The following is a 26,216-nucleotide window of genomic DNA, read 5'->3' as shown; positions in this document are numbered from 1 at the left end:
CTGCTACCAGGTGCCAGCTGTTGGCTCTGAGTGTGCCTCTATGGCCAGGGCACCCCCAGGACCAAGAGCAACTAGCACCCTGAGTCTCAGCCTGAAGCCAGATAGGAAGGCGGAGTGATGGGGGCGATATGGTACCCAGGCCTTTTGGAGTCCCCTCCTAAAAGCTCACTGGCTCCCAACCTCTGTATGGCTTCCAGCCACCATTCCCAGGCCTTGTGCCCTCACCCCTGCCACCAAGCCTGGAGAAGGGCCTTGCCAACTGGGGTACCAAACCTCTTCCTAATGTCTGTAGGCCGAGGGGGCTCTGGTAAGGGGCAGGGGGCTGGTAATGACATGTACAGCTGGCAGTGGCTGAATTTTCTGTGTGGGGACCCCAGGAGGATGTGGCAGTTGAAGGGCATGAAGATGGCCTGGAACCGCTCTCAGGGTTGAGGGTGATTCAGCAAAGCATCAAGGGAATTTCTGGTCCTACAGCGTGTGTGACAAGGGCAAGGCCCAGACCTGCTATAAATCAAGGCAGGAACCCAGAGCAGTGCTGATGGGGAGGGGAAGGCAAGGAGAGCTGCAGAGGGATCTCTGCTCAGGCAGGGGGGTCGGGGGAGGCCGGCCCAGGGTGGGGCCCCAGGCCTGGGAGTATGTCTGGCTGCAGTCGGGGGTGGCTGGAGGCACAGCTGGCAGGGAGTGGCCTTGGCAGGGAGCCTCAGGAGCAGGTGCTGAGAGGCCCGAGGACTGGAGACAGGGGTGCCTAGGGGCTACAGAAAGTTCTAGGCTGAGCGAGCCAACAAGGTAGCATGAGCCTGGCAGGAGGGGTCCCCTGCAGTTTCCTCACTGCCCTGCGGGTCCTCCCACAGCAGCCTGAAGCCCACGGGTGACCAGGCGTGGTGTGTATGAGGGGCCGGATGCCTCGGAGGGAATGCAGAGAGACCCCGGCCCCTCTCGCCCTGTTCCTGAGCAATGAAGGCTGAGGGAGGTCAGCGAGGGGCAGGACGCAGTGTGACTTTCAGGAACTCTATGAACTTGGGCCATCATGGGTCCCTTCCTCCACCAGAAATATTAAAAACTCCATTTGGTGACTGCATTGGTATAAAGATGAATACAGTGCAGGTTGGATTATGTTGACTTTTTTCCTTCGACTTTAAAATGAAGGGATGCTTTTTTGTGGGACTTAGACATCTCAGGGCCACAGCGCTGTGACTGTGAGGCCTGATGGTGACTGGCCCAGGTGGGCCAGGGACACGCTCTGCGGTCTTCACAGGATAGGAGGAGGGGCGAGTGCCCCGAGGCCGAGGGCCAGAGTCCACAGAGGGCGACACGGGGAGGCCTGCATGACACAGCCCCTGGGCCGGAGCTCCAGTCCCCATCTCTTTCCTGGAGGTCCCAGGCTGGTCCCAGGAGGTAGTGCCTCTGGCTAGCGGTGGGCCATCCAAGCGGCTGTAGCCTCTCCTTCCCACAGAGAACCCTACGCATGAAACTGCCGCTCCACTGCAGCTCCTCTGCCGCCTGGACCTACGAACGTGGCAGCTTCACAGGGAAACAGCTCCTGCTGCTTCCTCACTCCATCCAAGGCTCCCACTCTGATGTGGAGGCCGCCTGCTGGGGGCCGGGAGGTGGGCCAGCCAGGGTGGTCTGGGCAGTGGGTGGTCCTGCCGTGGGGGGAGGGGCATGGGATGAGGGGCTCGGTGTCCCTGCCTGGCACTGCAGGGCCACACAGACACACAGACACTGGGGGCGGCTTTCCAAGTGCCATCAGCCTCCCTGGAACAGGAAAGGCTGGTTTCGCTCTAACCGCCATCGCTCGTGGAGACAGTCTCCTGGAAGGCTGACAGGCCGCTTGACTCTTCTTGGCACTGGTGCCAGGGACTCAGCCACAAGTAACAGCATGAAGGGGGCCTGTCGAAAGCCGGGCGGCTTGCTGCCAACATGGCCACGGGCGCGGCTGCCGCTCCCGTCTCTGCTGCCCCCCTTCCCCCAGGGGCCCGCGCTCTCTCCTCTGCGGGGCACTGCGCAGAGCCCAGCTTCACCGAGCTATTTATGGAGCACCGATGATGCACCAAGCCTGGGGCTGGGGGCTGTGTCCACATGACAGGAGGAAACCACCCAAGCACCGCCCCCCCCCACGCCCCCATCCTCTGGTGCTCACATTCCGGGGGGGCGGGGGGGATGTCACAGACCCAGCAAACGAATGATGCCCTGTGATGGAACGTAAGTGCTATGGGGGATCCTGCCAGGGGTGGGGACCCGGGGGAGGCACAGAGACCCCTCCTCTCCTCCCTGAGGCTCAAAAAGGGGTGCCACCAGCACAGTGGCAAAGAGGGAGACAGTCCTGGGGGCGAGCCTTGGAGGCAGGCCTGGGGGGGGCGGTGGTGGGGGGGAGGAAGCTGGCTGAAATGTCAGCCTGGGCTGGAAAACACTGGCTTTTCATCATCCACTACAACAATGGAGGGCTGGGCAGGGCTGGGTAATGCCAACATCATGCTCCTGGGCTAAGGGGAGTGGGCTCACATGAGCAGAAGAGTCTGGCAGTGGGCTCTTGTGGACGGGTGGGGGGAATCAAGAAAGCCCAGACCCCACCACCTCAGAGATAAAAGCCCACACTCTGCCCACCTCGGCCGCTGCCACACCCATCCTTCGGGGGCAAGTTCATTGCAAGGCCTTGCAGGAGGCCTCCCAGCATGCCCTGGGTAGAGCCAGCTCCCACCCCAGGCCTTCAGCACCCATCATGAGCGCCCTTTGGCTGGTCTGTTCTCTGTTACTGGCCTGGGAGCTGCAGTGAGGCAGGCGTTACTGGGCACAGAGACTGGCACCAAAGGGCCGTCTGGTCAATGTTTTCTGAATCAATAGAGACACAAATACCTGAGTAATGGAGGCCCGAAAGACGGTGGAAACCAGCCACCTTCTCCCATCTGGGTACCCTGAGACCCAAGACTGGCTTGGCCAGACACTGGGACTGTCGCTGGCCTCAGCAGAGCCTTGTGCTGCCTTCGAGTGGATGGGCGATAACGGAAGGCTGCTAAGGCTCTCAGCCTGCTGGGAAGGTCAAGTGGGTCCCAGATCACAGCAGGAACGGACTGGGTTGCTTAAGGGGCTTTTCTGCAGAGCCCCAAACCCTTCTGAAAGCTCCATGCTGGAACAGGAAGGGAGGCCCTCAGCAGTGAGCCTGGAACACTGTGGGCATTTGAAAAACATGGGCCAAATGAATGAACGGAACACAAGAATGAATGAATGATCCAACTGGTTTTTGGACAGCCTCGCTGAGCTGTGTGTCAATGGGGGGTGGTATCCAAGGGTTTGAAGCCAAGGCACACCACCCGAGCCTACAGGACCCACAAGGCTCTTGCTCTGCCTTGTCACCCGTAGTTAAAGGCGGGAACAGTACCGTCTTGATGGTTGCTAACCATAATTCTCTCCAGGTCTGTTGTCATATTTGATGCTTATACTACCCTGGATCAGAGGGGGCCTACTGAAGTCCGCAGCCCTCTCACACCCTCACCCCTTCCGTGTGCCCCCTGCCAGGATGGAACAGGGAGGTGGGGTCCCCTTCCACAGTGTGTTTGCTGCTGGATTTAGAAGCCACAGCCTCAGGCTCCCAGCATTCATTTATCTTGGCTCTAGGGAGGGAAGTGGGTAGGTGAAGGGGCTGCAGAGAAGGCGGCTGGGTCCTTGACTCTGGCCCCCTTTGGTTTGCAGAAGGCTGGCAGGGGGTGGGGGGACGGGGTAGAGGGAGCACTGGCCACAACTCGCTGCCCACTAGGCTTCATGGCCTGATGCCAAAGGCCTGTCAGGGCATCCGCAGGATCAACGCCTGCTTTTTCCTACCCAGAAGCTGGTTCCTGCAGGCATGCAACGGCTACCGGAGCAGAGGGAGGTGGCAGGAATTTTCCTGCCTGCCAGGTCACCTCACTGTCCTCCGCTGGGGTGTGGAGGGACAAGAGGGAACAGAAACGCCCTTGTGGGCCAGCCTGGCGCTGCCCCACACGCTGCCCTGCAATGCGCTCTTCCTGGGAAAACAGACCCACTGCCAAGCCGGAAACCCCAGACGCTCTGGTGGGCCAGGCCCTGGACAGGCAGAGGTGGCCCCATTGCCTGGACTCTGATCACCCATCAGCCTCTTGGACTTGAGACCATGTCCTCTGGTTAGATCTGAACGTAAGGTCATGGGAGACCCTCCCAGAAAATGGGAGGGAGAATCTGGGGTGGACAGGAAGGTTCCCTTGGCTGGGGACACATCATGGCTGCCTCTGGCAGTGGCCCTGTGAGCAAGACCTGAGTCCTGCCACCCGGACACTGAAGCCTTCTTGGGTCAGAAAATGACCAGCTCTTGGTAGCCTCTGGGGCTCCAGGTGGGAACTGCCGCTCCTGGCAGTGAAAACACACTGGGCTCCAGAGTCACCCGGCCCAGCTGACTGTGCTTCAAGTGGGAAGGCCACTTTCCCTCCTAGAGCCTCAGGACCCAGATATGCTGAATGCAACTGCCATGGCAGGCTGCGTGGGTGGCCCTATGGGGTGCTCACAGTGGGCTGATGCCCTGTCCTTACTTGTCCCGTCTTCCCCGTCCCCAGACTCCACGGCTCTCTCTTCTCCGAGGCTTGGCCTTTCTGTTGTTGGTGTGGGGCAGAGACAAAGGACAGGGCTGCACTCTGCAGCCCAGACTGGCCCCAGCAACATCCTGCAGCCCGGCCTCCAACCAGAGTCCCCAGGGCCCTCCAGGCCTCAGAATCACTGTTTTTTTTTTTTTTTTTTTTTCCTAAAAAGACGTGTCTGGGGAGTTCCCATTGTGGCTCAGCAGTAATGAACCTGACTAGTATCCATGAGGATGTGGGTTTGATCCCTGGCCTCGCTCAGTGAGTTAAAGATCTGGTGTTGCTGTGGCTGTGGCATGGGTCGGCGGCTGCAGCTCTGATTAGACCCCTAGCCTGGGAATTGCCACATGCTGCAGGTGCAGCCCTAAAAAAACAAATGAACAAACAAGCAAACAAAAAAACATGTCTGACCCCACCCAGAGATCTGGTGTCAGACCAGCCTGGTGGGCCCAGAACCGCTATCTTCTAAACGTGCAGCCACAAGGAGGAAGCCTGAGCAGGACCACCACTGTTACCTCCACTTGTCTGCGGCTGGGTTTGCTCCCACCAGACAGTAAGCTCTGTGATGAATACAATGGAAACATACATGCACAGAGGCTCCTTTTTATTGGGATTTGACACTAGGGTTCTACTGAAATGTAGTCTGGGAGCAAGAGAATACTTTCCCAGAAGTTTGAAACTGAATGCTCTGGAAAGTGTTTCTAAACTTTCCGGACTTGGAGTTTCCGTCGTGGCGCAGTGGTTAACGAATCTGACTAGGAGCCATGAGGTTGTGGGGTTCGATCCCTGGCCTCACTCCGTGGGTTAAGGATCTGGCATTGCCATGAGCTGTGGTGTAGGTCCCAGATGCAGCTCGGATCCCGCGTGGCTGTGGCTCTGGCATAGGCTGGTGTCGACAGCTCCGATTCGACCCCCAGCCTGGGAACCTCCATATGCTACGGGAAGTGGCCCTAGAAAAGGCAAAAAGACAAAAATAATATAAAATAAATTAATAAAATAAAATAAAACTTTCTGGACTCTAACCCCAGTGAGAAATCCATCTTCCCTCTGGACCCGATGGAAAGGCATGTGAACATAGGAACATCCAGGAACTTAGGTTCCTAAACGGTTACCCTTACTGTGTACAAAAAGCACTCACACGCTGTCTTTACTGAGCCCTAGGTGTTGCTATCCTGTGCTACCCTGCCCAACTGGGAAAACAAACAATACACCTGTGTGCTGGCTTCTGACCCCAAAAGGCTGATCTTACAGACCCCGAGTGGATGGTGTCCAACAGTCTGACAAACATCACACTCTAGGCAGCAGGCAGAGGTCGTTCCAGGGTGGTTTATGTGATGATTTCAGACTGTCTAGGACATTCCTTTCTAAATAATCTGCTCACTTACTGAAGACAAGAACATGGTCAGTGCAGGAGGTGTCTGGGTCAGGTGGATAAGAGTCTAGAACCTTCCTACTGGCGGTCCTGGTGCCATGACCCCCACCCACCGGGGCCGCTCAGCCTGCCTTCCCTCTTACCTTGCTGGTGGCGGTGGCAGCCGAGCCAGGCAGCACCGGCGTGTTGGTGACCTGCACGTTCAGGTAATTATTGTCGATGAGGGGCCAGGCGCCCTGCACCTTGCAGGTCTGGAAGCGGTCTGTGAAAGTCCGGAGGTGTGGGTCCCCGAAGAGGCCGCAGTGTGTGTAGTTGGGGGCGGCTGCGCGATTGTGGAAACTCTTCTCATAGTGGCAGATCTCAGGGCTGTCCGAGCGCTCCTGGCTGTCCCCCGGAGGCGGCAGTGTGCGCAGGTGAGGCTGCGACGTGGGGCCATCCTTGGAGCAGTTGTGCTGGCTCATGAGGTCCTCGATGCCATGGACGGCCGAGTGGTAGGCCAGGTCGCCCCTGCAGGTGCGGGCCGTGCGCCGCGTGCACAGGGCGTAGGTGCGCAGCGCGGCACAGAACTCAGGGGTGTCGTCTGGGGCTGGTGCGTGGCTGCCCGCTGTGGCGCTCCAGAACTCAGAGTTGCACTTGAGGATCTTGCACGGGGAGGTGGCTGTGGGGGCAGCAAGGGGGTGCATTGTCAGTGTGGGTGAACCCAGGCCTCCTCCCCCGTGGGCCAGGGCTGCAGGCACGTGCCAAGGACAAAGACTGCCTTGTCTCAGAGGACACCAGGCACATTGCCCCTCAGCACACAGACGTCAGAAGAGCTCCCACAGGTGATAGGGACCTGCCTTTTCCACCTTCCCATTCTTCTGTGCAGCCCACAATGACCCTTAAGTGGCCAGGTCTGCAGACTTGCAGACTGAAAGGCCTGGCATAGTCCAGGCCCCGCCTCTGCCCAAAGCTCTTCACCTTTGGGCCGTGGTCAGTATTTCTGGAGAGCAGAACTGTGGGAGCTGACTGGCCACCCTTGGGCCTCTGACATCTGTTGGCACGTCCACAACCATTCCCAAGAACTTCAGCTAAGCAACAGAAATCTGGCAGGGAATGAATCTCGACTATTCAATATGTGTCCCCATCTCTGCCACTGTGTGACCTTGTACAAATCACTTCACTTCTCTGTGCCTCATTATACCTATCTGGAAAATGGAATACTAACAGTATCTACTGTATGAGGTTGCTGAAAATGTTAATGGACTTAATGTGGCACCAGCATATAGCAGAAACTCAAGGAATGCTGGCTACTATGATTACTTATTAGCCTGCTCACAGAGGGGCTGGTTGTGTCACTTTGTCTACAGGGGAAGACAGCTTCCCTCTTGGTCACAGAGCTCCCTCCCCCTCCATCCTGCTCAGGGGAGCAAGCTGGGTACCAACTGAGAGTGATAACTTTGGATCTGCTCTAATCTGTGTGTGTTAAATTTTTTTTTTTTTGGTCTTTCTAGGACTGCACCTGAGACATATGGAGGTTCCCAGGCTAGGGGTTGAATTGGAGCTACAGCTGCCGGCTTACACCACAGCCACAGCAACCCCAGATCTGAGCATCTGGACCTACACCACAGCTCACAGCAACGCCGGATCCTTAACCCACTGAGGGAGGCCAGGGATCAAACCTGCGTCCTCATGGTATTCAGATTCGTTTCTGCTGAGTCACGGTGGGAACTCCATGTGTATGTGTGTTTTAAAAGATCAGTCACAAGTGTTGAGACCTTAGCGATAATGAGCCACAAATAACCATGCCTGAGAAGCATGGGTTTAACACACCTCAAGCTTGTACCTAGACACACGGACCTTTCCTGGCCTCCTGGCCTCCGCTGCACGGCCTGTAGTCACCACAAGTGACAGCAATTTCCACTCCAGGTGCCGAGGGGTCAGCAGACCAGCTGGGAGACCCAGCCTTTGGTGCCCCAGCCCAGTCAACAGAGAGGAAGGGGGCTCTTGATGCTTGTCACTCCTGACTGGACTACTGACCTATGACCTTGGCAAAGTCACTTTACATTGCTGATGCTGGCGTGTGTGGGCCCTGATCTGTGCTGCCTGGCCCCATACCTGTATGCCGGGATGGCCTGTCTCCTGAGCTCTCCCACCTCTGCAGGTGCAGGCGTGCAGGTGCCATTCTCCTGGCGTTGAAGTGACTCGGCCAAGTCACACACTCGTGCTTGTGGGGAAGCCCATGCTCATCTAAAGTTCACACTTTTCCCCTAACATGACCTGTGTTTGTCACACTGCTGGGAGACAAATTCATTTCAGGGGGTATCTGGGTGAGCATTTTTCTTTCTTTTTTGGGGGGGAGGGCTTTTTAGGACTGCACCTGCGGCATGTGGAGGTTCTCAGGTAGGGGTCTAATTGGACTACAGCTGCCAGCCTCCACCACAGCCACAGCAACACAGGGTCTGAGCCGCATCTGCGACCTACACCACAGCTCATGGCAATGCCGATCCCCGTCCCACGGAATGAGGCCAGGGATTGAAGCTGCGTCCTCATGGATACCAGCCAGGTTTGTAACCCACTGAGCCACTATAGGAACTCCCCAATTTTCTTTTAATTTGAGAAGTTATTATTTCCTTAAATGTGCATTAGAAAAATAAAGCAGCTTTGATGGAAGAGCTACAGACTCCCTATTTTAAAAGCTTCGTTGTAAGTTGAAGGTGTGCTGCCCTAAAGAAGCAGATCTGGTATATGAGAGGTGGTGACTGCTATGAAGAGGTTCCAGTCTGAGTGAGACCCCCGTGTGGTGCCCCTCCCACAGAGCTATGCTCCTGGCCCAGGGCTCCCTTGAAGGGCGGCTGGAAGACTGTCTGGCCCAGCCATCTTCATGCTTCCCCAATCTGTAGATGACCAAGGACCCAGTATCTTTGTGGGCTGCAAATGCTACCATGCCTGGTGTGGGAGATGGTGAAGGAGGCCCTCTAGGTGGAGGCGAAGTGGAGGAATAGAGTCAGGGGAACTGGCTGGTGCAGCCATCAACCGTCCATCTGCCATCCGTGGCCTGAATGCAATGCCCACATGATTCTGGAGCAGGTGCGCTAACCTACCATTCTGCTTTCTCAGAATTATGGAGATCGGCATATCAGAGGAAACCGCCCCAAAGGGACTCAGGACTTGTGCTGAGTGGTGCTGTCTTGGCTCTGCCCACTGCCCACCTGCCCGCCAGCTCAGTGACCCTGGCCAGTACCCAGGCGGGCACTACAGCATCCCCGCCTCCCTGAGCAGAGCCAGACTCAGCATGGTTCCACTGTGAGGAAGCAGCAGGATCTGAATCCAGCCCCTAGGCTCTGGGCCCCTGGCGGCGCCAAGTCATCAATCTTAGTGCTTTGATGACTCCCTCCACTGGCCGCTGGGTGGTTCATGGGCATGCTCTGTCACAGGTGGGCTTCAGCCTCTGCCTGAGGACCCTCCTACGATGCTGAGACCCCCACCGGCCAGGAGGCCCATAGTCCTCACACTCTCTGTGGTGCTGTCCCCAGACTAGTTTCCAGGCCCGTTTCTCAGGGTGCAGCCAGGACGTGGGCAGGGACTTGAAGGCTGGGGTCCGGGCGGTGCCAGGGCAGGACCAGCCTGCACACAGACAGCAAGGGGGTATGTGGGGTGTCCCACTCTGGACCATCATGTGTTGTGTGGCTCTACCCCCCCAAGGGGGCCACTCCCCAGGCCCTTAGGTGGTGATAGGGGTCTGCTGTCTCCACAGCTTGGAAAACGGGGTTTGGCGCAGTATCTCAGCTACAGAGCCCCCTGGTGTGTCTGAAATTCATAAACGAAATCCCACTGAGGTGTCACTAAAGGGGGTCTCTCCCGTGCTTTAGAGGGGGTCACGGAGTGAGAGCTCTTCAGAGCAGCCCTTTCCAGTGTCACTGTGCCCACCAACTGCCTGGTTCTGGCTCAGCTGGCCCCTGAGGTGTGCGTTTCTCAAAGGGGACAGATTGGGTCATTTTCTTTTCAACAACCACAGAGGAGCCAAGTGAGCCCCCGCTGCTGCCTGGCCCGTGTGGAGTGTGTGAGCTGGGCTCTTCTTCCGGGAGTGAGAAGGGGCTGCAGACAGAGGGGAGTGAGGAGACAGCCCTCCCAGGTAGCAAACCCAGGAGGGACCCAGCTGCCAAGCCTGAGTGGCTGGGCACTCAGGCTGTCAGTCCTTACTGGCAAGGCCTTTCAATGTGGCGCTTTCTCTTGCTCCCCTCCTGCTCCTGAGCCACAGGTAGGAACAAGGACGCCCCCAGAGGGGGCATGGCAGCTCTGCCCACCACCCCCAGGTGGCCACAGAGGTCATACTCTGGCTGCCCCTGCACTCAGGAGCCAGGGCCCCAGTCTCTGCCTCCAACCTCGTGTGTGTGCATCATGTGTGTATGTGCGAGTGCTCGCTTGCATGCTTCTCTGGTCCCTCACTTCCTCTAATTCCTGCCAATCTCATTTCTTAACCATCTGGAGAACATTCTTCATGCTATGACCCAGGACTGGGCCCATGACGAGAGGTCTGAAGAGGATGCTGGCCCTGTGGGGTGATGGAGAGTGGGTGTCGGAGGGAGGGCGTCTGGGCCAAAGTCCCGCTCTGTCCCTGACTAGTTGTTGTGGGAACCTGACTTGGCCTCAGTTGCCATATCTGTGAAGTGGAGGCGGCACCCGATTCCGAGGCCACTGAGGATTGAAAGAGGAGATGCACATGGCGTCCCTGGGACCCAGGGGGCCCTGACAAAGGTCTCAGAGGGGGACGAATACAACCCTCTGTGAGGTCAGAGGTTAAAAGTCACCAGGTGGAGGATGGAAGGGCATTAGATGGGAGCCAGCCAGTGTGAATCCTAGGGACTGCCCCCCACCACACCACCCCTGCCCTGTCCCCATCTCAGGTTCAGGCCAGGGTGGGGGAGCATCCTGCAAGAGGCCCCAAGAGTAACAAGGGCTGGAACCAGAATGGAGGTGTTCCCAGTCCCTCTGTCCCATCTCCAGGCAGTAATGCAGCTCTCCTGGGCCACTTGGCCATCATTTCCTGGGGCCTCAGGGAAGGGCGTTGGGGATGCTGGGGTGACCTGAGGGGCCCTGACCCCCACTGAGTCATCCTGCCACGCGAATCCCTTCCAGTAAATCACAGGCCTAAGGCCCTCCAGGTCAGGGACGTGAATGTAACCTGGCCCAGCATCAAAGGAAAAGCCCTGGGCTGTGGTGTCACCTGCCAAAGAGACCTCAGAGGGCCTGATTTTTATGTGCCGTATCTTAAAAAAAAAAAAGGAAAAATGGTGTGAATTCCAGGCAGTAACCCTTGGACTTTTCTGATGTGTGTGAGGAAGGGAGGGAGGAGAGGAAAGTCTGAGGATTTGAAACATCTTTCTGAAGCTCGTGCAAGCAGGTTGAGAAGCGAGCTTTTCTGAAGGAGCCTCTCCTGGTTCTCGGGGAGGGCAAAGTGGCCATTCTGGCCTGTCAGCCACTTCCTGATGGAGCCAGGACAGCCAGTATGCTCAGAGCCAGGGGATTAAACAAACTGACTGGGGTGGTTCCCATTGTGGCTCAGCAGTAATGAACCCAATTAGTAACTACAAGGATGCGGGTTCTAGTCCTGGTCCTGCTCTGTGCGTTAAGGATCTGGTGTTGCCGTGAGCTGTGGTATAGGTTGAAGACATGGTTCGGATCTGGCATTGCTGCGGCTATGGTGTAGGCCGGCAGCTGCAGCTTCAATTCGACCCCTGGCCTGGGAACCTCCATGTGCTGTGGGTACAGCCCTAAAAAGGAAAAAGTGCAAGAAGGGAAGCAGACCCCCTTCTCCAAAATTGACTGGAAGAAGCTTCCCCGAGCTTCTATTTCCATCTCGGCAGCAGGGATGGAGGATGGGGGCTGCTGACCTTTGGTACATGGACTCCATCTCAGACGCCCAGGAAAACGTAAAGGCGCCAAAGAGACTTTATGCTTATTACTCATGTTTTGTTTTGATTCAACCCTCCTGAGACTTAGAACTTTTGGGATTAGCTACTAGGGAGTGAACAGAGGAGAGTCCAGGGGCTGCAAAGACAGCGGCCAGCTCCGACTCACTAACAGGAGCCCCCTGAATTCCCTCTGGTGCCCCGCAAAGTGGGACATCCGGCTCAGAGGGCAGGGTACAGGTGGTGCCCTTGGTGCTCAGGTTGGGACCCTGGGCAACCCGTGGATCCACTGGCTCCCAGCTTGTGCTGTGAGGGCCAGACCTCTCTCTTCTCTGTGTAATAGACTTTGTCAGGATCACTTTATTAATGATGACTTAGTGACCAAGTTCCATGTCAAGCCATGGGATTTTAGGACCTGGGGCCTGAGGGACACCGGAGGTGACCAGTTTGCATCTCCCACCAGCCCCCACAGCAGGAACTCTCCCTGCAGCATTCCTGCCCAGTGGACAGCTGGCCTCCACTGCCACTGGAACTCTGCTGGGACAGGGCTGGCCCCTCCTGCTCTGGACAGCTCCAGCTGCAGACCCGCATCTGCTTCTAGGGAGATATGCGGGGCCTCAGCCCTTCTCTAAGAGAGAGGAGGCTCAAAGTTAACCCTGCAAATACTGGAGGTGGCCCCTAGGCATGGCTTTCCTGTGTCACCTCCTCTGGTCTCACACTCTGGCCGCTCCCCTCTGGGGGCCTCGCTGAACTGTCTGTGTCCACCACCGATGCTCTGTGAGGGTGCCACCTCCTGCTCACAAATCCCCTGAGATCAGCCCCCCCACTTTGTCCTGCAGTCCTCTGACTCCCACGCTCCACACTGAAAGCATCTGTGCTCCTGCACACCCCACATAAGTAACCTTTTGGGGAGGTGGGCGCCAGATTGCCTTCCTGGTGGGATGAGACACAGGAGAGAGAAATCGCAGCCACACAGCTTGCCTGACAATTCTTTTCCTTTAAATAGCAACCCAGCCCTTCTCCGAACAGAAAGACGGGGGGGGGGGGGGGGGGGGCAGGGAGCTGGGAGCACCAGCTGTACCAACCCTGGCAGGAGGAAAATATTTAGGCACCAGCGCGGCATTAGCTGCTTTCAGAGACCTCCTTTGAACTGTTAATCAAGCCCAACCTTTCAGAATAATAGCATGATTATTACCGCCTTGTTTGCATAACAAAGAAGCCCAATAAAACTTATTTCGCTGAGCGCCAAGGGGTGTGAAGGCTCGGCCCTGAGAAAGGAGTCTCAGGAATGCGGGAGCCGCTCCTCAGCCTGAACCCGGGAATAAAGACAATGCAATTTGCCACCAAGAAAAACCCAATAGACCAATAAATTACCCGCATGCAAAGGGATTAGATCAGGTTTCAGTTGCCGTGTAGGAGGGTGGGGTGAGCCGGGAAAGAGAAAAACCTGCCTCTTCTTAAAGGAGTAAGGCTCGTTTGAAGGCAAGCCCCAGTCAAGTTGGTTTTGCCCAACTCTGGATTGCGGAGTAGCTGCCCGGCTTCATGTACTTTGCTAAAGTCTCTGGACCCCACTCTGCCAGGCACAGTGCTTCCTGCTGTTCCTGGAACCCGCAGCAGCAGTGGTTTCTGTGCTCAGGTGTGGGCAGCTAGCTACAAACACCACTGGGATGCACACAGACTTAAGGATGGGGTGGAGAGGGTATCGGGAAGCAGCCTTTCCACTGGGTCTTGAAGGGCGGCGGGATTTAACAGGTGATGTGGGCAAAGGTGATTGAGATTGGCTGGAGGTGAAATGCTAGATGGTGAGAGTGGGGCCAACAGTTTGGGGCCACACACAAAAGCCCTGAGATAAAGCCAGTGATGGAGCAAATGTTTCTCAGCTTCAAAATGATTTGCTCCGCTCTGTGTGGGGCTGGGGCTCTGTTAACCCTGTTTCCCCGTCACCCAGCTCCCCATTACATTCCACCACAAGGGGGCACTAGACGAGGCCCAGTCCGGTTGACTTTCTCAACATCACCCAGCCTGGGCTCTTTGCCTCCCCAACAGCCACTGGGTGTTGCTCTGAAGTACCACACCCAGCCACACAGCACCCTCATCAGTGCCCTGGGCCCCAAGGTCCTCCTTCCTTTGTCCCCCTAGTCCCAGGGGTGGAAGTCACTTCCTGCAACTCTGTGTGTGCCTCTGTGTCCCCTGTGGCCTTTCCCTTCCTCCTACGCCCGTCTTCACACAATCTCCAATATTAGGTTCCCTCTGTGGCAATACCCATCGTGGCTTCTGTTTTCCTGATTGGACTCTGACACGCCAGCTGAAGGATTTCAGACCAGATCCAGCTGACCGTGGGGCGCCCCTGCATCATTTTCAGTAAGTACATGGCATGCTCAGAACACTATTTTAGGAAGCGGTGTAACATAAGAGGCGATGGCTTTCATTAGGATGGAAGCAGGCAGAGCAGAGGGAGGACAGCTTCAAAGAGAAATCAACGCACAGCCCCTGTGGAAGGGGCCGTGTGCGGCCTGGGGCTTCCCTGTCCCCCCCACCACTGCCCGCCTGCCCCAGGCAGCACCGAGGCTGAGGCTCCCCTCTCAGCAGCACGTTGGGATGCAGATCCTGAAGGAGGTGGGAGAGCCACTTGAGCCCAGAGGGAGGCCCACACTGCAGCACCAGCAGCAGGCCACACTCCACCCTCTCCTGTCCCTTAGCACTGAATCTGGGGCGGGGGGGGGGGGGGGGGCAGTGGACCGATCCAGCACTAGAATTTAGTGAACTCTAGCCTGGGCAGTGTTCTGGAGTCTCCTTGCTTGAGAGATGCCTGAGGCTGCCAGTTGGTGTCACTCTATCATCCTGGTGTCAACATCCAGGTGTCTGGCGTCAGTGCCCAGTGCCCGAGAGGAATACGCCCAGGTGAGGGAATGGCTTCTTCACCAGGCACCGCAGACCCTACCTTATTAACCCCCAAGCAGCCAGAATGGATCACCCTTCCTCAAAGGCGTTGTTCCCAGTTCAGCCTAAGAAGGTTCCAAGGAATGCATCTAGCCCGTGACTCCCATGTCTCTCTCACCCCCTGCCTGTGCTAAGAGTTTTCCAAGGGTTTCCTCCAGGGACTGGTCTACAGGACAAAGAGCAGGGCGAGAGGAAGCTTCTCAGAGAATCTGCACTGACCTAGGGAGGGGAGGTGGGGAGGCTGGGGAACTGGGGGTTAACTCACTGCCAAATGTGGGCAGAGGTGGCTGGATGCCACTCGCCAGGCTGAGGCAGGAGGCACTGCCCCCTCGTCACACCCAGCTGGGCTGCTCTGTCCCAGTCTCCACACACGCCAAGTCACTGCAAGAAACCACACCGCATGCCAAGGAAAAGGGCACACCTCAGCTTTCCAAACTGGACACCCTCCCCCTGTTCCTGCTGGGGCCACACGGAGCCAGGTCAACAGCAAAGGGGACACTGAAAACCACATGTGGGAGCTCCCACTGTGGTGCAATGGGATCAGCAGTGTCTTGGGAGTGTGGGTTGTGGGACGCGAGTTCGATCCCTGGCGGGAACATTGGGCTAAAGATCTCGCCTTGCCTCAGCGGCGGCTTAGGTCACGGCTGCAGTTTGGATCTTATCCCTGGCCTGGGAGCTCCATATGCTGCAGGACATCCAAAAATGAAAACAAACAAACAAACAAACAAACAAACACACATGTGCTCACCTTCAGGCCTCAGGCCCCAAGCAGGCCTGTTAGTGAGGCAGCTGAGGGCTTCTCTGGGTAAGAGGGACCCATGGCGGGCAGAGCCCAGGCACAGAATTCCATGCCAAGACCATCCTGGCTTAGGACAGAGAACTAAGTGACCCTGGGTTCCACAAGGAGGGTGGTTATAGTCAAAGTATCGCTCTTTATAGGCCAAATTTGCAGGTGAACAATTTGGGCTTCCTGCTTTATTTTATTTATTTATTTAGTCTTTTTGCCATTTTCTTGGGCCGCTCCCTTGGCACATGGAGGTTCCCAGGCTAGGGGTCGAATCAGAGCTGTAGACGCCACCAGAGCCACAGCAACGCAGGATCTGAGCCGCGTCTGCAACCTCCACCACAGCTCACGGCACCACCGGATCCTTAACCCACGGAGCAAGGCCAGGGATCGAACCCACAACCTCATGGTCCCTAGTCAGATTTGTTAACCACCGAGCCATGACAGGAACTCCTGAGCTTCCTGCTTTGACGCATAACCCCTTTGCCTGAGTCTGGGTCTGGGTCTGGCTCTAGAGATGATCATTTTCCATCCTGGCTCTGCTTCCCTGGGCTCATCTGCTCGACTGCTCCAGGTCAAAATTCATTTGAAGGGGCTTTTCTCCCCCACCTTCACTGGCAGGCAGGCCTTCCTCCACCTTCTTCATGCAGTGGGAGGGCACACGCCCAGCTGGTGCACACGCATGTGTGACCCTGTGTTCATGGAACATTCCTTAGCATGGGGAGCAAGAATGGGCTCCTTTCTGCAGGGACCTGGGTGCAGAGGGATCACTTCAGCAATCGTCTGGGTGTTCTGACTGCCCCGGTGAAACGGCGCATGAAATGAATAAATAAGCAAAACCCAAAAGACATAAATCTGACTTGGGGAAATTTGTACTATGACGGCCCCGCCAAAGATGTTTTCCCAGCCTAAGGCTGGGTGGCATCTACTTTGGTATGCGAAGCCAGGGATGAAGAGGGAGCAAAGAGGGCCTTTGGGAAGAGGCAACAATGCGAGATTCATGGAAAATGTGGTCACTCCTCATTCTGCCATCTAATCATATCACGAAAGGTTCTCACCCCCCTCACCTCAAAGTTTTATGTGCTACCTCGTACAACATCTAAAACACTACACAGCACATTCAATGAGCGTGTTTAACCCAAATCTGCTGTATGGAAAAGGGCAGGGGCCTGGGTTCTACTCCTGGCTCTGCCACTAACTAAGCTGTGTAATGTCAGGCAACCTCTCTGACCCTCTGTCTCCTCCTCGATAGAGTGGGAGTGCGGATGCTCATGGAGGAGGGGTGACCATCTCAGGAGATGATGCATTTCAAGCATTTAGCAGAGCACCTACCCATATACTGTGGCCATTCAATGGAAGAGCTTTAAAAATGACTGTTCTCCAAATGATTATATTTGGGAGAGGACGACATGAAGGTATTGTCTTGAAGGCTGTTCATGAATGTTAATTAGTGATGGCAGTCTGTGAAGGCCAGGATTTGGGTTATTTTCATTTTCTTACTTATCCTTTTTTTTTTTTTTGTCTTTTTAGGGCTGCAGTTCCCAGGCTAGGGGTCGAATCCGAGCTGCAGCTGCCATAGCCACAGAAATGTGGGATCTGAGTGGAATCTTCAATCTGCACCACAGCTCACGGCTATACCGGATTCTTAGCCCACGGAACGAGGCCAAGGATAGTACCCGCATCCTCATGGATACTAGTCAGGTTCTTAACCTACTGAACCACAGTGGGAACTCCCTTACTTATCCTTTTTGTCCTTCAGATTTGAAAAAGAGTATTATTATTATAAAACATGAAAATTTTTTTGGAAAAAAAAAGATTGGAGTATCTATTAGAAAAAACCTCCTGCAGTCTCTATTGAGCATTAAACAAAACAACAGAAACACAAAAAACCCAAGCCTCTTGTAGTTTCCAGGATTGTGCCGGGTGTTTGGGGTGTGTGGCAAGAAAAAGGGTATAAAGAAACAGGCTATGGGGTTCCTATTCTTATAAACAGACCTAGTATTTTAGAAGGGACAAAAACCCAAGACCCAGAAAGTAACAAGGCCGAGAGGAAGGGGTGAGTAGCCAAGGTGACAGATTCCCAGGTCACTGGATGGATGGCACTGGACCCCAACAGATAGCACTGAATTTGGGTGTTAATCCAGTGAGCATTCCCATTCTAAACTGGGCAGTGGCATGAGCCAGGCCTGGGGGCTGCCCAGGGGTGAGATGTAATGGCTGGTGGCAGAGCCTGGGGAAGCCGCGAGGGACCTGGAGCCTGGGGACATGCCAGAAGCCCCGTGAATGAGGCTAGGAACAAGTGTGGGATCAGATGTCAGAGGGTCCCCCCGTCTGATGCTCCAAAGAGGGCCACAGGGAGCTGTGATTTCCTGAGCAGAAGTTTTAGAGATTCTTTTGGAGGGGTAGGGTCTCCTGGAAGGCAGGTCGTAGGGCTGGTAAGCTGCTTGTAGCAAGGTGACAATGGCACCAGGCAAGAAAGGGTGGAGGACTGAGGCCTAGCCTCAGCTGAATGGACAGAAGGGAGAGGCCACTTCACACCCAGAATGTAATGGCTCCGGGCAGTGGGATCTAGCAGACACAGGCCAGGTGCTTAGTGGGGGGGGGGGGGGGGACGGGCTATTGTGGCTCCTTCCCCTGGAGTGTCCAGGACTAAGAGGTCTTCTAAAACATGGGACTCTCGGTGTGAAGACTAGAAAAGTCTTGGATCAACTGACATGAGTTGGTCACCCTAGAAGAAAAAGTACCTTCAAGTTTAGGCAGGTTGAATGTAGCTAGGCATTAAAAGAGCAAGCCACCCCAACCACTCATCTAAACATAAAATTGGGCTTCTCTGCCCATTTCTGCCAAGGGCCTTAGACACTGTCCCTGAGAGGGAAATTTCAGTAGGAACCACATGACCTCCAGCTTGTAAAGTGGTCCCTACCAGATCCTCTCACCCCACGTCCCCATCTCCATGAGTCCATGGATAGCATCTCCCCAGTTCTCCATTGAGCCATTCCTCCAACCTTGCTTCTTCTTCTTCTTTTTTTTTTCCTCTTTATGAAGTTTCTAGGCTAGGGGTCAAATCCAAGCTGCAGCTGCTGGTCTAGGTCACAGCCACAGCAATGCCAGATCCAAGCCGCATCTGTGACCTATGCCACAGCCTTGTGGCAACATCTGATCCTTGATGCACCGAGCAAGGTCAGGGATCAAACCCACATCCTCATGGATACTAGCTGGGTTCTTAACCTGCTGAGCCACAATAGGAACTCCCCCAACCTTGCTTCTTAAACCAGAAGACTAGAGATCCTCTTTTTAGTCCCCAACTCAGGGCTGAAGGGACTCATCATCTGCAGGATTTTACACTCTGCCCTCCCTGGGAGCCACCAACCATTTGGTGTGTCACACGCCAGCCTTCTGGCTGGTGCTGCGGCCACCTGGCTCTTGCAATGGGACTCTTCTCATTCTCTCCCTCTGGGACACAAAAGTCCTTCTGAGAGGACGAGAACGTGGTACGCAGGTGGAGAGCTTTGACGTTTTCTTCTTTTTAGGGCTGCACCTGTGGCATATGGAGGTTCCCAGGCTAGGGGTTGAATCAGAGCTGTACCTGCCGGCCTTCACCACAGCCACAGAGCTGCTAGATCTGAGCTGCATCTACAACCTACGCCGCAGCTTGTAGCAACACCAGATCCTTAACCCACCGAGTGAGGAATCGGACCTGCATCCTCATGGAGACCACATTGGATCCTTAACTCACTGAGCCACAGTGGGAACTCCAGCTTACACATTTTTTGCATAAAGCTCTGAGGTCAACATTCTCATCTCTACAAGGACACAGATATACTTGCACATTGCAGAGGGCCTGGTTCTCCACAAGCCTTAGTTTCTGCACTGAAAACGAACATTTCTAAAACAGGGGCAGCTTAACAGGAAAGGGAAAGACACGAGGAAAAAAGAAAGTCCCTGGGCCGTCATTTTTAAAACAGTGGGAGTTCCCGTCGTGGTGCAGTGGTTAATGAATCTGACTAGGAACCATGAGGTTGTGGGTTTGATCCCTGCCCTTGCTCAGTGGGTTAACGATCCGGCGTTGCCGTGAGCTATGGCGTAGGTCACAGACTCGGCTCGGATCCTGCGTTGCTGTGGCTGTGGTGTAGGCTGGCGGCTACAGCTCCGATTAGACCCCTAGCTTGGGAACCTCCATATGCCACGGGAGTGGCCCAAGAAATGGCAAAAAGTCAAAAAAAACCCAAACAAACAGTGGCCCTCACACTTGAGATGCATCAGAACCCCCTAGAAGGCCTGTTACGGTACAAACAGCACGTCCCACCCCTGGAGCATCAGCTTCAGTAGGCATCTCACAAGTTCCTGGCCGAGGGTGGGCATGGGAGAGTGGGGGCAGGGGGAGGGGAGGCTGAGGCTGCTGGTCCAAGGACCACTCTTTGAAAACCACAGAGCTGGAGTACAGCATCCATAAGCAGTGAACGGGAAGCATGCTAACGTGTCTACAGCATGTGACTTCATTGGGTTCCTCTTAGAAATCTGTTTTATGAAGTCCGGGTGGTTTCGAAGTTTAAAAAGCATCTATTAATTGTGTTTTGAAGCAGATGCTATTAGTGGGAGACTCTTCTTGGCCTCCCTCCCAGCTAAACGTGGCCACTCTGTCCATCTGCTAACAGTGCAGCTTCGTCGAAGCAGACACCCTGCCAGCCTGAGGGACACTGGCAGGGCCCCTTTCCTTTTACCAGGCCTGAAGGCAGATGCCAGCCTTGCTTAGATGAGGGCCCCGAACGCTGTTGCTGAGTCGGGACCACAGGAGGTGTGCCACGCACGTTGAGTGAGTACGTGTAAACACTCTCCAAAGACACAAACCCTTTCAGTCTAGCAGACGTTAAGGCATCTTTCTCTGTATAACTATGTCCAATTTCATTTGCACTCCTATGGGTTTACTCCTGGAAGCCATTCAAGTCCACTAGCCCAGAACAAGCCTACGCTTTCACCGGCTTCTCCAGCCAGATTCCACCTGTCTTCAGCGGGAGAGGCTGGCACACAGAACGCCTGACTGCTCCAGTGGTTTCTTTTTTCTTTTCTAACATCCCCCCCTGATCCCCAGCAGACCTGTAGGTTCTCTGACTTTATTCCCAAGTACCACCTAGGCTGGTAGGTCAAGAATACAACAGTCCATCTCTTTGCAGTGGAAATTACCCATCTCATTTCTTAAGAAACCGTTTTCTGACCCGGGTTTCTGGAGGTCACACGTTTTTCAGAGCCCCCAGTGTATTTCGCTTGGGCATATCAGAAGCTCAGTTTTCAGCAAGGTGGGCAATTTTGACTAAATGCGGCTGTCAAGGCCTCAAATTAGAAGAAACATTAGCCAGTTGGCATGACAGTGCAATAGCTATCTGCTCTATCTGCCAGGTTTTCGTTACCAGCCTTGAAGCCAAAAAGAAATGGGCTTCTTGGAAACAAGTGATGGAATTCTGGTTGTGAATTATATAACCCACTAGCTTTCCTCAGACAACGGGGGATACTTTTAAAATAAAGTTTTTAAGATGGAGAAATGAATGAAAAACAGTGAAAAAAAAAAAAAAACCCAAACCAAACCAAAGCCACCACCCAGTCCTCCCAGCTCCGTCCTGCCTCTGAGAACCTCCCAGGCCAGCCCTTCCTTTCCTCTCCTTCCAGTCCAAGTAGTTAACAAGTGCTGCCACTTTAAGAGCAGGAAGGTGTTGTTTTAAGGGCCTCTAAAGCCCCCCTTCTCAATTTCAGCTCCAAGCTGAGATCACATCCCCCACAGCAGCCAAGGGACAAAAGCCATTTATCAACCCATCTGATAAAACTTTCAATGGGCTGGATCTTTATCTGGACCAAACCAAGACGCACACACATTGCAAACTCCTGCTTCTCCAAAAGGGGGATTTCTTTTTTTAAAGAAGAGGGTCATTTAAAATTCTGGGAGGGAACCAAACCAGTCTTCTGACCAGACCCTTCTATAGGTGGGGAAATTGCCTTAAAAAAAGGGATGGGGCGAGAGGGAGCAGGTCACCCTGCTGTTTGACCCTCTAGGGAGGTTGTAATATTCCAGGGTGAGGTTGCAGGAGGTCCAAGGGCTCTTTGGGACATTGACACCTCTCATCTTGTATTTGGCTGGAACCTCCCCAGTGGAATTCAGGCCTGTGAGCTGGTTGAGACTCTCTGGAGGCCCCTGGGGCAAGGGGTCCAGCAGGCTGGGGGTGGGGTGTGGGGGGATGGTGCTGGAGCAGGGCTGGGGTGGGGGTGCTGGAGCAGGGATGGGGCGGGAAAGTAAATGGATCCCTTGCCCCTTACAGCTGCCTGCACAGTCCTCCCACCGGGAGCCCCAACTTACAGCCAGGCTGAGTCTGGACTGCCCAGTTCTGCCAGTTCCTGAAACCCAGTTGGCTGAGAAGCAAAACAAAACAACCCAATCCCAGTCTAACTCAAGTCCTTTCTTGCAAAGCTCAGTAGAGCGCGGGGGCTGCGGATCCATTCAGGCTGCTGAGCGAAACAAGCTCTTGGGGGTTTTTTTTGGTGGTGTTGTTGCAAAAAGACGCCTCAGAATCCCGCAGCACAATGGATGGAAACAGCCGGGAAATCCTGCCTTGCATGGGGGACCACTTGGCCCATGACGCTGGGTTTATTTGTAATTTTAGCAAGAGAAAAATGGGTTTACGGAGTTTAACTGGCGTTTCCAGACTGTGAGTAGTTTATGGCAAAAATGGAATAAACTTTAATGAAACATTATAAAGAAAACAGACCCGGGATTTAAGTTTCGTGCTTTCCTCCTCCCCCCGAAAGGAAAAAAAAAAAAAAAGTAAAGAAACTGGAGCGTTTGGGAAGGAACAAATGCTTCTCTGTGGAGTTGGTCTCCCTTCCCCCAACAAAAACAAGAGGTCCGGGCTCGGAGGAATTTGAAAGCAGCGATCTGCCAAAAACATTGTGAAAAACTATGGGGGATTCATTGGAAACAGATGGGCTTTTTCAGCTTTAATTCTGAAATTCTCTCCTTTTCTGACACAATAAAAACAAACAGGGGGCGACGTAGAATGTTATCAAACAGGAATAAGGACTAGTTGGAGCCCTGTCCGTGGGCTTCCCCGCGTGGCGAGCGCGTGGGGGCTGGACCGGGTCCCGCGGGAGGGGGCGGTCAGGGACTGGGCTGGGACCTCCAGGGGCGCCCCCGGCTCCACCCCTGGGCACCCGGCAGATTTGCAAAGTGCTGGGCGAGTAGATGGAGAACGTGCCCCCTGCTACGAGTCCGTGCCTCCCCTTCCCCTTCTCTTTCTCCGAGGCCCCTAAGGGGCGCATCCCCGGTACCCCCTTTTTTGGAAGTTTGGGAGACATCCTGGGCGCCAGCGACCTCCCAGCCTGCTCCTTTTCATTCCAAACTAGGAGGGATTCCCCCCTGGTCCCCACGGGCATCCACTGCGCCTTTGGCGGGGCGCGGGAGAGACAAAGACGCGTGGAAGTGGGAGGCGGGGGCCCGACGAACTTGAGCTCCGACTCGCTCAAAAACCTGTGGCCCAGCGCTGCGAGGAGACCCGGGGAGCTAGGCGGGCCCGCCCAGCCTGCTGTTCCCGGGCCGCGGGCAGTGCCTTACCTGCGGGGAAGCTGCAGAGAAGGAAGGCGAGGGTCGGCCAGAATCCCAGGGCTGAACGTCCTGCCCCTCTCCCCATACCCATCCATCCAGCTCGGCCTGTTACCACTAGCCTCTCCCTGGAAGAAGAGTTCAGAAGAAAAGAAGAAAATAAATCACGCTGCGGAGAAAGGGCAGCTTCGCTCCGCCGGCGGGAGCAGCGAGCCGGGAGGCTCGGTCCACCACGGCCGCGGGCGCCCGGCGCGCCCCCCCGCCCCTCCTTCGCCATCCATCACCCGGTTCCTCTCCAATGTCGGCGCAGCCCCGCCGCCCCAGCCGCCGCGCGTTCCGCCCCCTCGCGCTCGGGTTTCAGCGCGGCCCGCGGGGGGTGGGGGAGAGAGGAGCTGGGCGGGGACCGAGGCGGCCGGGCTGCGGCGCTGGCCGCGGGGACCTCGGGAACCCGGGGCTGGGGGATAGAGGGCGCGCCCCGGGTCCCGGAACCCCGTGGCTGTGCACACAGAAAAGGCGCAAATCCCCCCGGGGTGGCCAAGGCAGGCAGAGCTCAAGGGCGGCCGCGCCCCCGCCCCCCATCTTCCCTATACGTATCCAACCCAAGTAGAAACTGAGCTGGGAGGCAAACCCCAGGACCCCTTTACAACTAGACCGCCGTCCGAAGACGCCGCCGACACCCTGGCTCCTTTCTCTCGCTCAGATGTGTCCCTGGTGCAGGAGGCTGATAAATCGCTTCGAGTTGCCGGCGTTGGGCGGGATAGCCCGCTGGATCTCAGCCACCAAAGCACCTAGAGGCTTCCGCCCTGGGCCACCCACCCTGCCTGGACTCTGCAGCCTCCAGCATCCCCTCCTCACTGCTTCCTCAGGACTTGCCCTGGCCGCGCTCCCCAGCTGGGGGCTTGTGATCCTGACGGAGGCGTCAGGACAGCTGCCACCCGCAGGAGGTGTGGATGCAGCGGTGCCTGCCACCCGGCGCTGCTAGGGCAAGGCCACCAAGGCCGCTCTTGGGAGGGCATCAGGGTGGTGACTTCCTTTAACTTGGTCGCTTATTTTTCCAGGACCTGGAAAATGTCTCCTCCCCAAGATTCCCTAGGCCCCGGCAGCTCTCCTGCTGCTGTGAAGATAAAATTTAAGAGACTGGCAACTTCTCCTAAGAAACATCTTTTGGATGGAACACAAATAGGCCAGAGCAAGTGTTTTTAGTCAAACCGATTCTTCCCTCGGCCCCCCTCACCTCTCTTCCAAGTCTACTCATCTGGTTCTTTGGAAAAAATTCTGAGTTTGTATCCAATTTGGATGTTTCTCTGAAGCCATATGGCAGTCCTCACTTGCAAAAGGCCACAGAGGCTGCATGGCTGTAGCTGCCTGCTGGGAGCAGGATGAAACTCTGGAGGAGAAAGCTTTGGGCAAGGAGAAGAGGACGTTAGGTCTGTAGACCCAACCTGAAGCAGTAATACTTCTTCTTTTTCTTCTCTTTCTCTTTTTCCATGTGCCACACCTGTAGCACATGGAAGTTCCCAGGCTAGGGATTGAATCGGAGCTACAGCTGCCGACCTACACCACAGCCACAGCAATGCCAGATCCGAGTCACATCTGTAACCTACACCACAGCTCATGGCAACGCCGGATCCTTAACCCACTGCTCGAGGCCAGGGATTGAACCCGCCTCCTCATGGATACTAGTCAGGTTCACAACTGGCTGAGCCACGACAGGGACTCTTGAAGCAGTAACACTTCTGAATCTAGCTTCTACAAAATAGGTACAAGAGGAGATTAATGCCTCAGGCAGCTGGGCCACCAGGTAAAAGCAAGCAGTTGTTTCCTTAGGGCAAACGGCCACGATGGCATCTGCTGGCCTTTATAGTTTGGGGTGCCACTGTATTTCTCTCAAATATTTAGGTCTCAACAGGCTGTGTCTAATGATCATCCTTCCAACCGGGATTCATCTGAAGACCCAGTGGGCAGAATGCTATAGTTGGCCACCAACTCCGAATCCAGGTCTCAAATCACCCTCCTCTCAGGCTTGGCCCTGGAGCCAAACCCTCAATTTATTCTCCACAATCACAGGACAGCCTGGCACCCCGATGCAGGCACAAAGCCAGACTGCACAGGGGCACCTTTGAGGTCCACCAATTAACACCATTTGCTAGATCCTGCCTTTCACAAGTTACTTCTAAAGCTTCTCACTAATGAGAGAGAAAGGATCCATTAGCATTCCAGCAGCCCTGAGAGTACAATCCCTACCACCACTGCCGCAGCATCTCCAGGTGGGAGAAGGTGGCTCAGGATCCAGCAGAGGCTGTGCAGGCTTCAGAAGGGCTGGAAGCAGGTCCTTCCAGCACTGTCCCTGCCAAAAGGGTACATTTGGTTGCAGGACTTTGAGGCTCGACACCTGTTTCTTCATCAGTAAGGGGCAGGCTGATAATACTATCACCCCAAGACTGCAACTGAATACCAGCATACGCCAGAGATATTGCGGGTTTGGTTCCAGACACAAGGTGAATAATACAATAAGCAAGTCTTACAGATGTCTTTATTTCCCAGTGCATATCAAAGTTCAGTTTACACTGTACTGTTGTCTGTTAAGAGCGGCGATAGCAGTTTGTGTAAAAAATGTGCAGGAGTTCCCGTCGTGGTGCAGTGGTTAACGAATCTGACTAGAAACCATGAGGTTGTGGGTTCGATCCCTGGCATTGCTCAGTGGGCTAAGAATCCGGCGTTGCCGTGAGCTGTGGTGTAGGTTGCAGACGCGGCTCTGATCCCGCGTTGCTGTGGCTCTGGCGTAGGCCGGTGGCTACGGCTCCGACTGGACCCCTAGCCTGGGAATCTGTGTGCCTCAGAAGTGGCCCTAGAAATGGCAAAAAGACAAAAAAAAAAGTGCATACCTTAATTAAAATATACTTTATTGCTAAAAAAGCCTCACCATCATCTAAGCCTTCAGTGAGCTGGAATCTTTTTGCAAGAGCGACATCAAAGATCACTGATCACAGATCACTGTAACAAACAGAATACTAAAGTAAAAGTTTAAAATATTGAGAGAATTACCAGAATGTGACACAGAGACATGAAG

The 26,216-nt window shown here is 55.0% G+C and overlaps 1 protein-coding gene across 2 annotated transcripts in view; it reads right to left on the bottom strand.

The window, feature by feature from the left end:
• Positions 1-26,216, bottom strand: part of RGMA (repulsive guidance molecule BMP co-receptor a) — a 47,344-nt gene that overhangs the window by 3,857 nt on the left and 17,271 nt on the right. For both annotated transcript variants that reach the window (XM_047795552.1, XM_047795551.1), the window contains 2 exons: positions 23,159-23,274; positions 6,096-6,610 (listed from right to left, as the gene is read on the bottom strand). In XM_047795552.1, coding sequence (XP_047651508.1) covers positions 6,096-6,610; positions 23,159-23,274 — 631 coding nt within the window. The remainder of the gene's footprint in view (positions 1-6,095; positions 6,611-23,158; positions 23,275-26,216) is intronic.

The sequence above is a fragment of the Phacochoerus africanus genome, chromosome 9 (genome assembly GCF_016906955.1).
Source record: "Phacochoerus africanus isolate WHEZ1 chromosome 9, ROS_Pafr_v1, whole genome shotgun sequence".
NCBI lineage: Eukaryota > Metazoa > Chordata > Mammalia > Artiodactyla > Suidae > Phacochoerus > Phacochoerus africanus.
The sequence above is the reverse complement of the archived record's forward strand: the minus strand, read 5'-3'. Positions and strand labels throughout refer to the sequence as shown.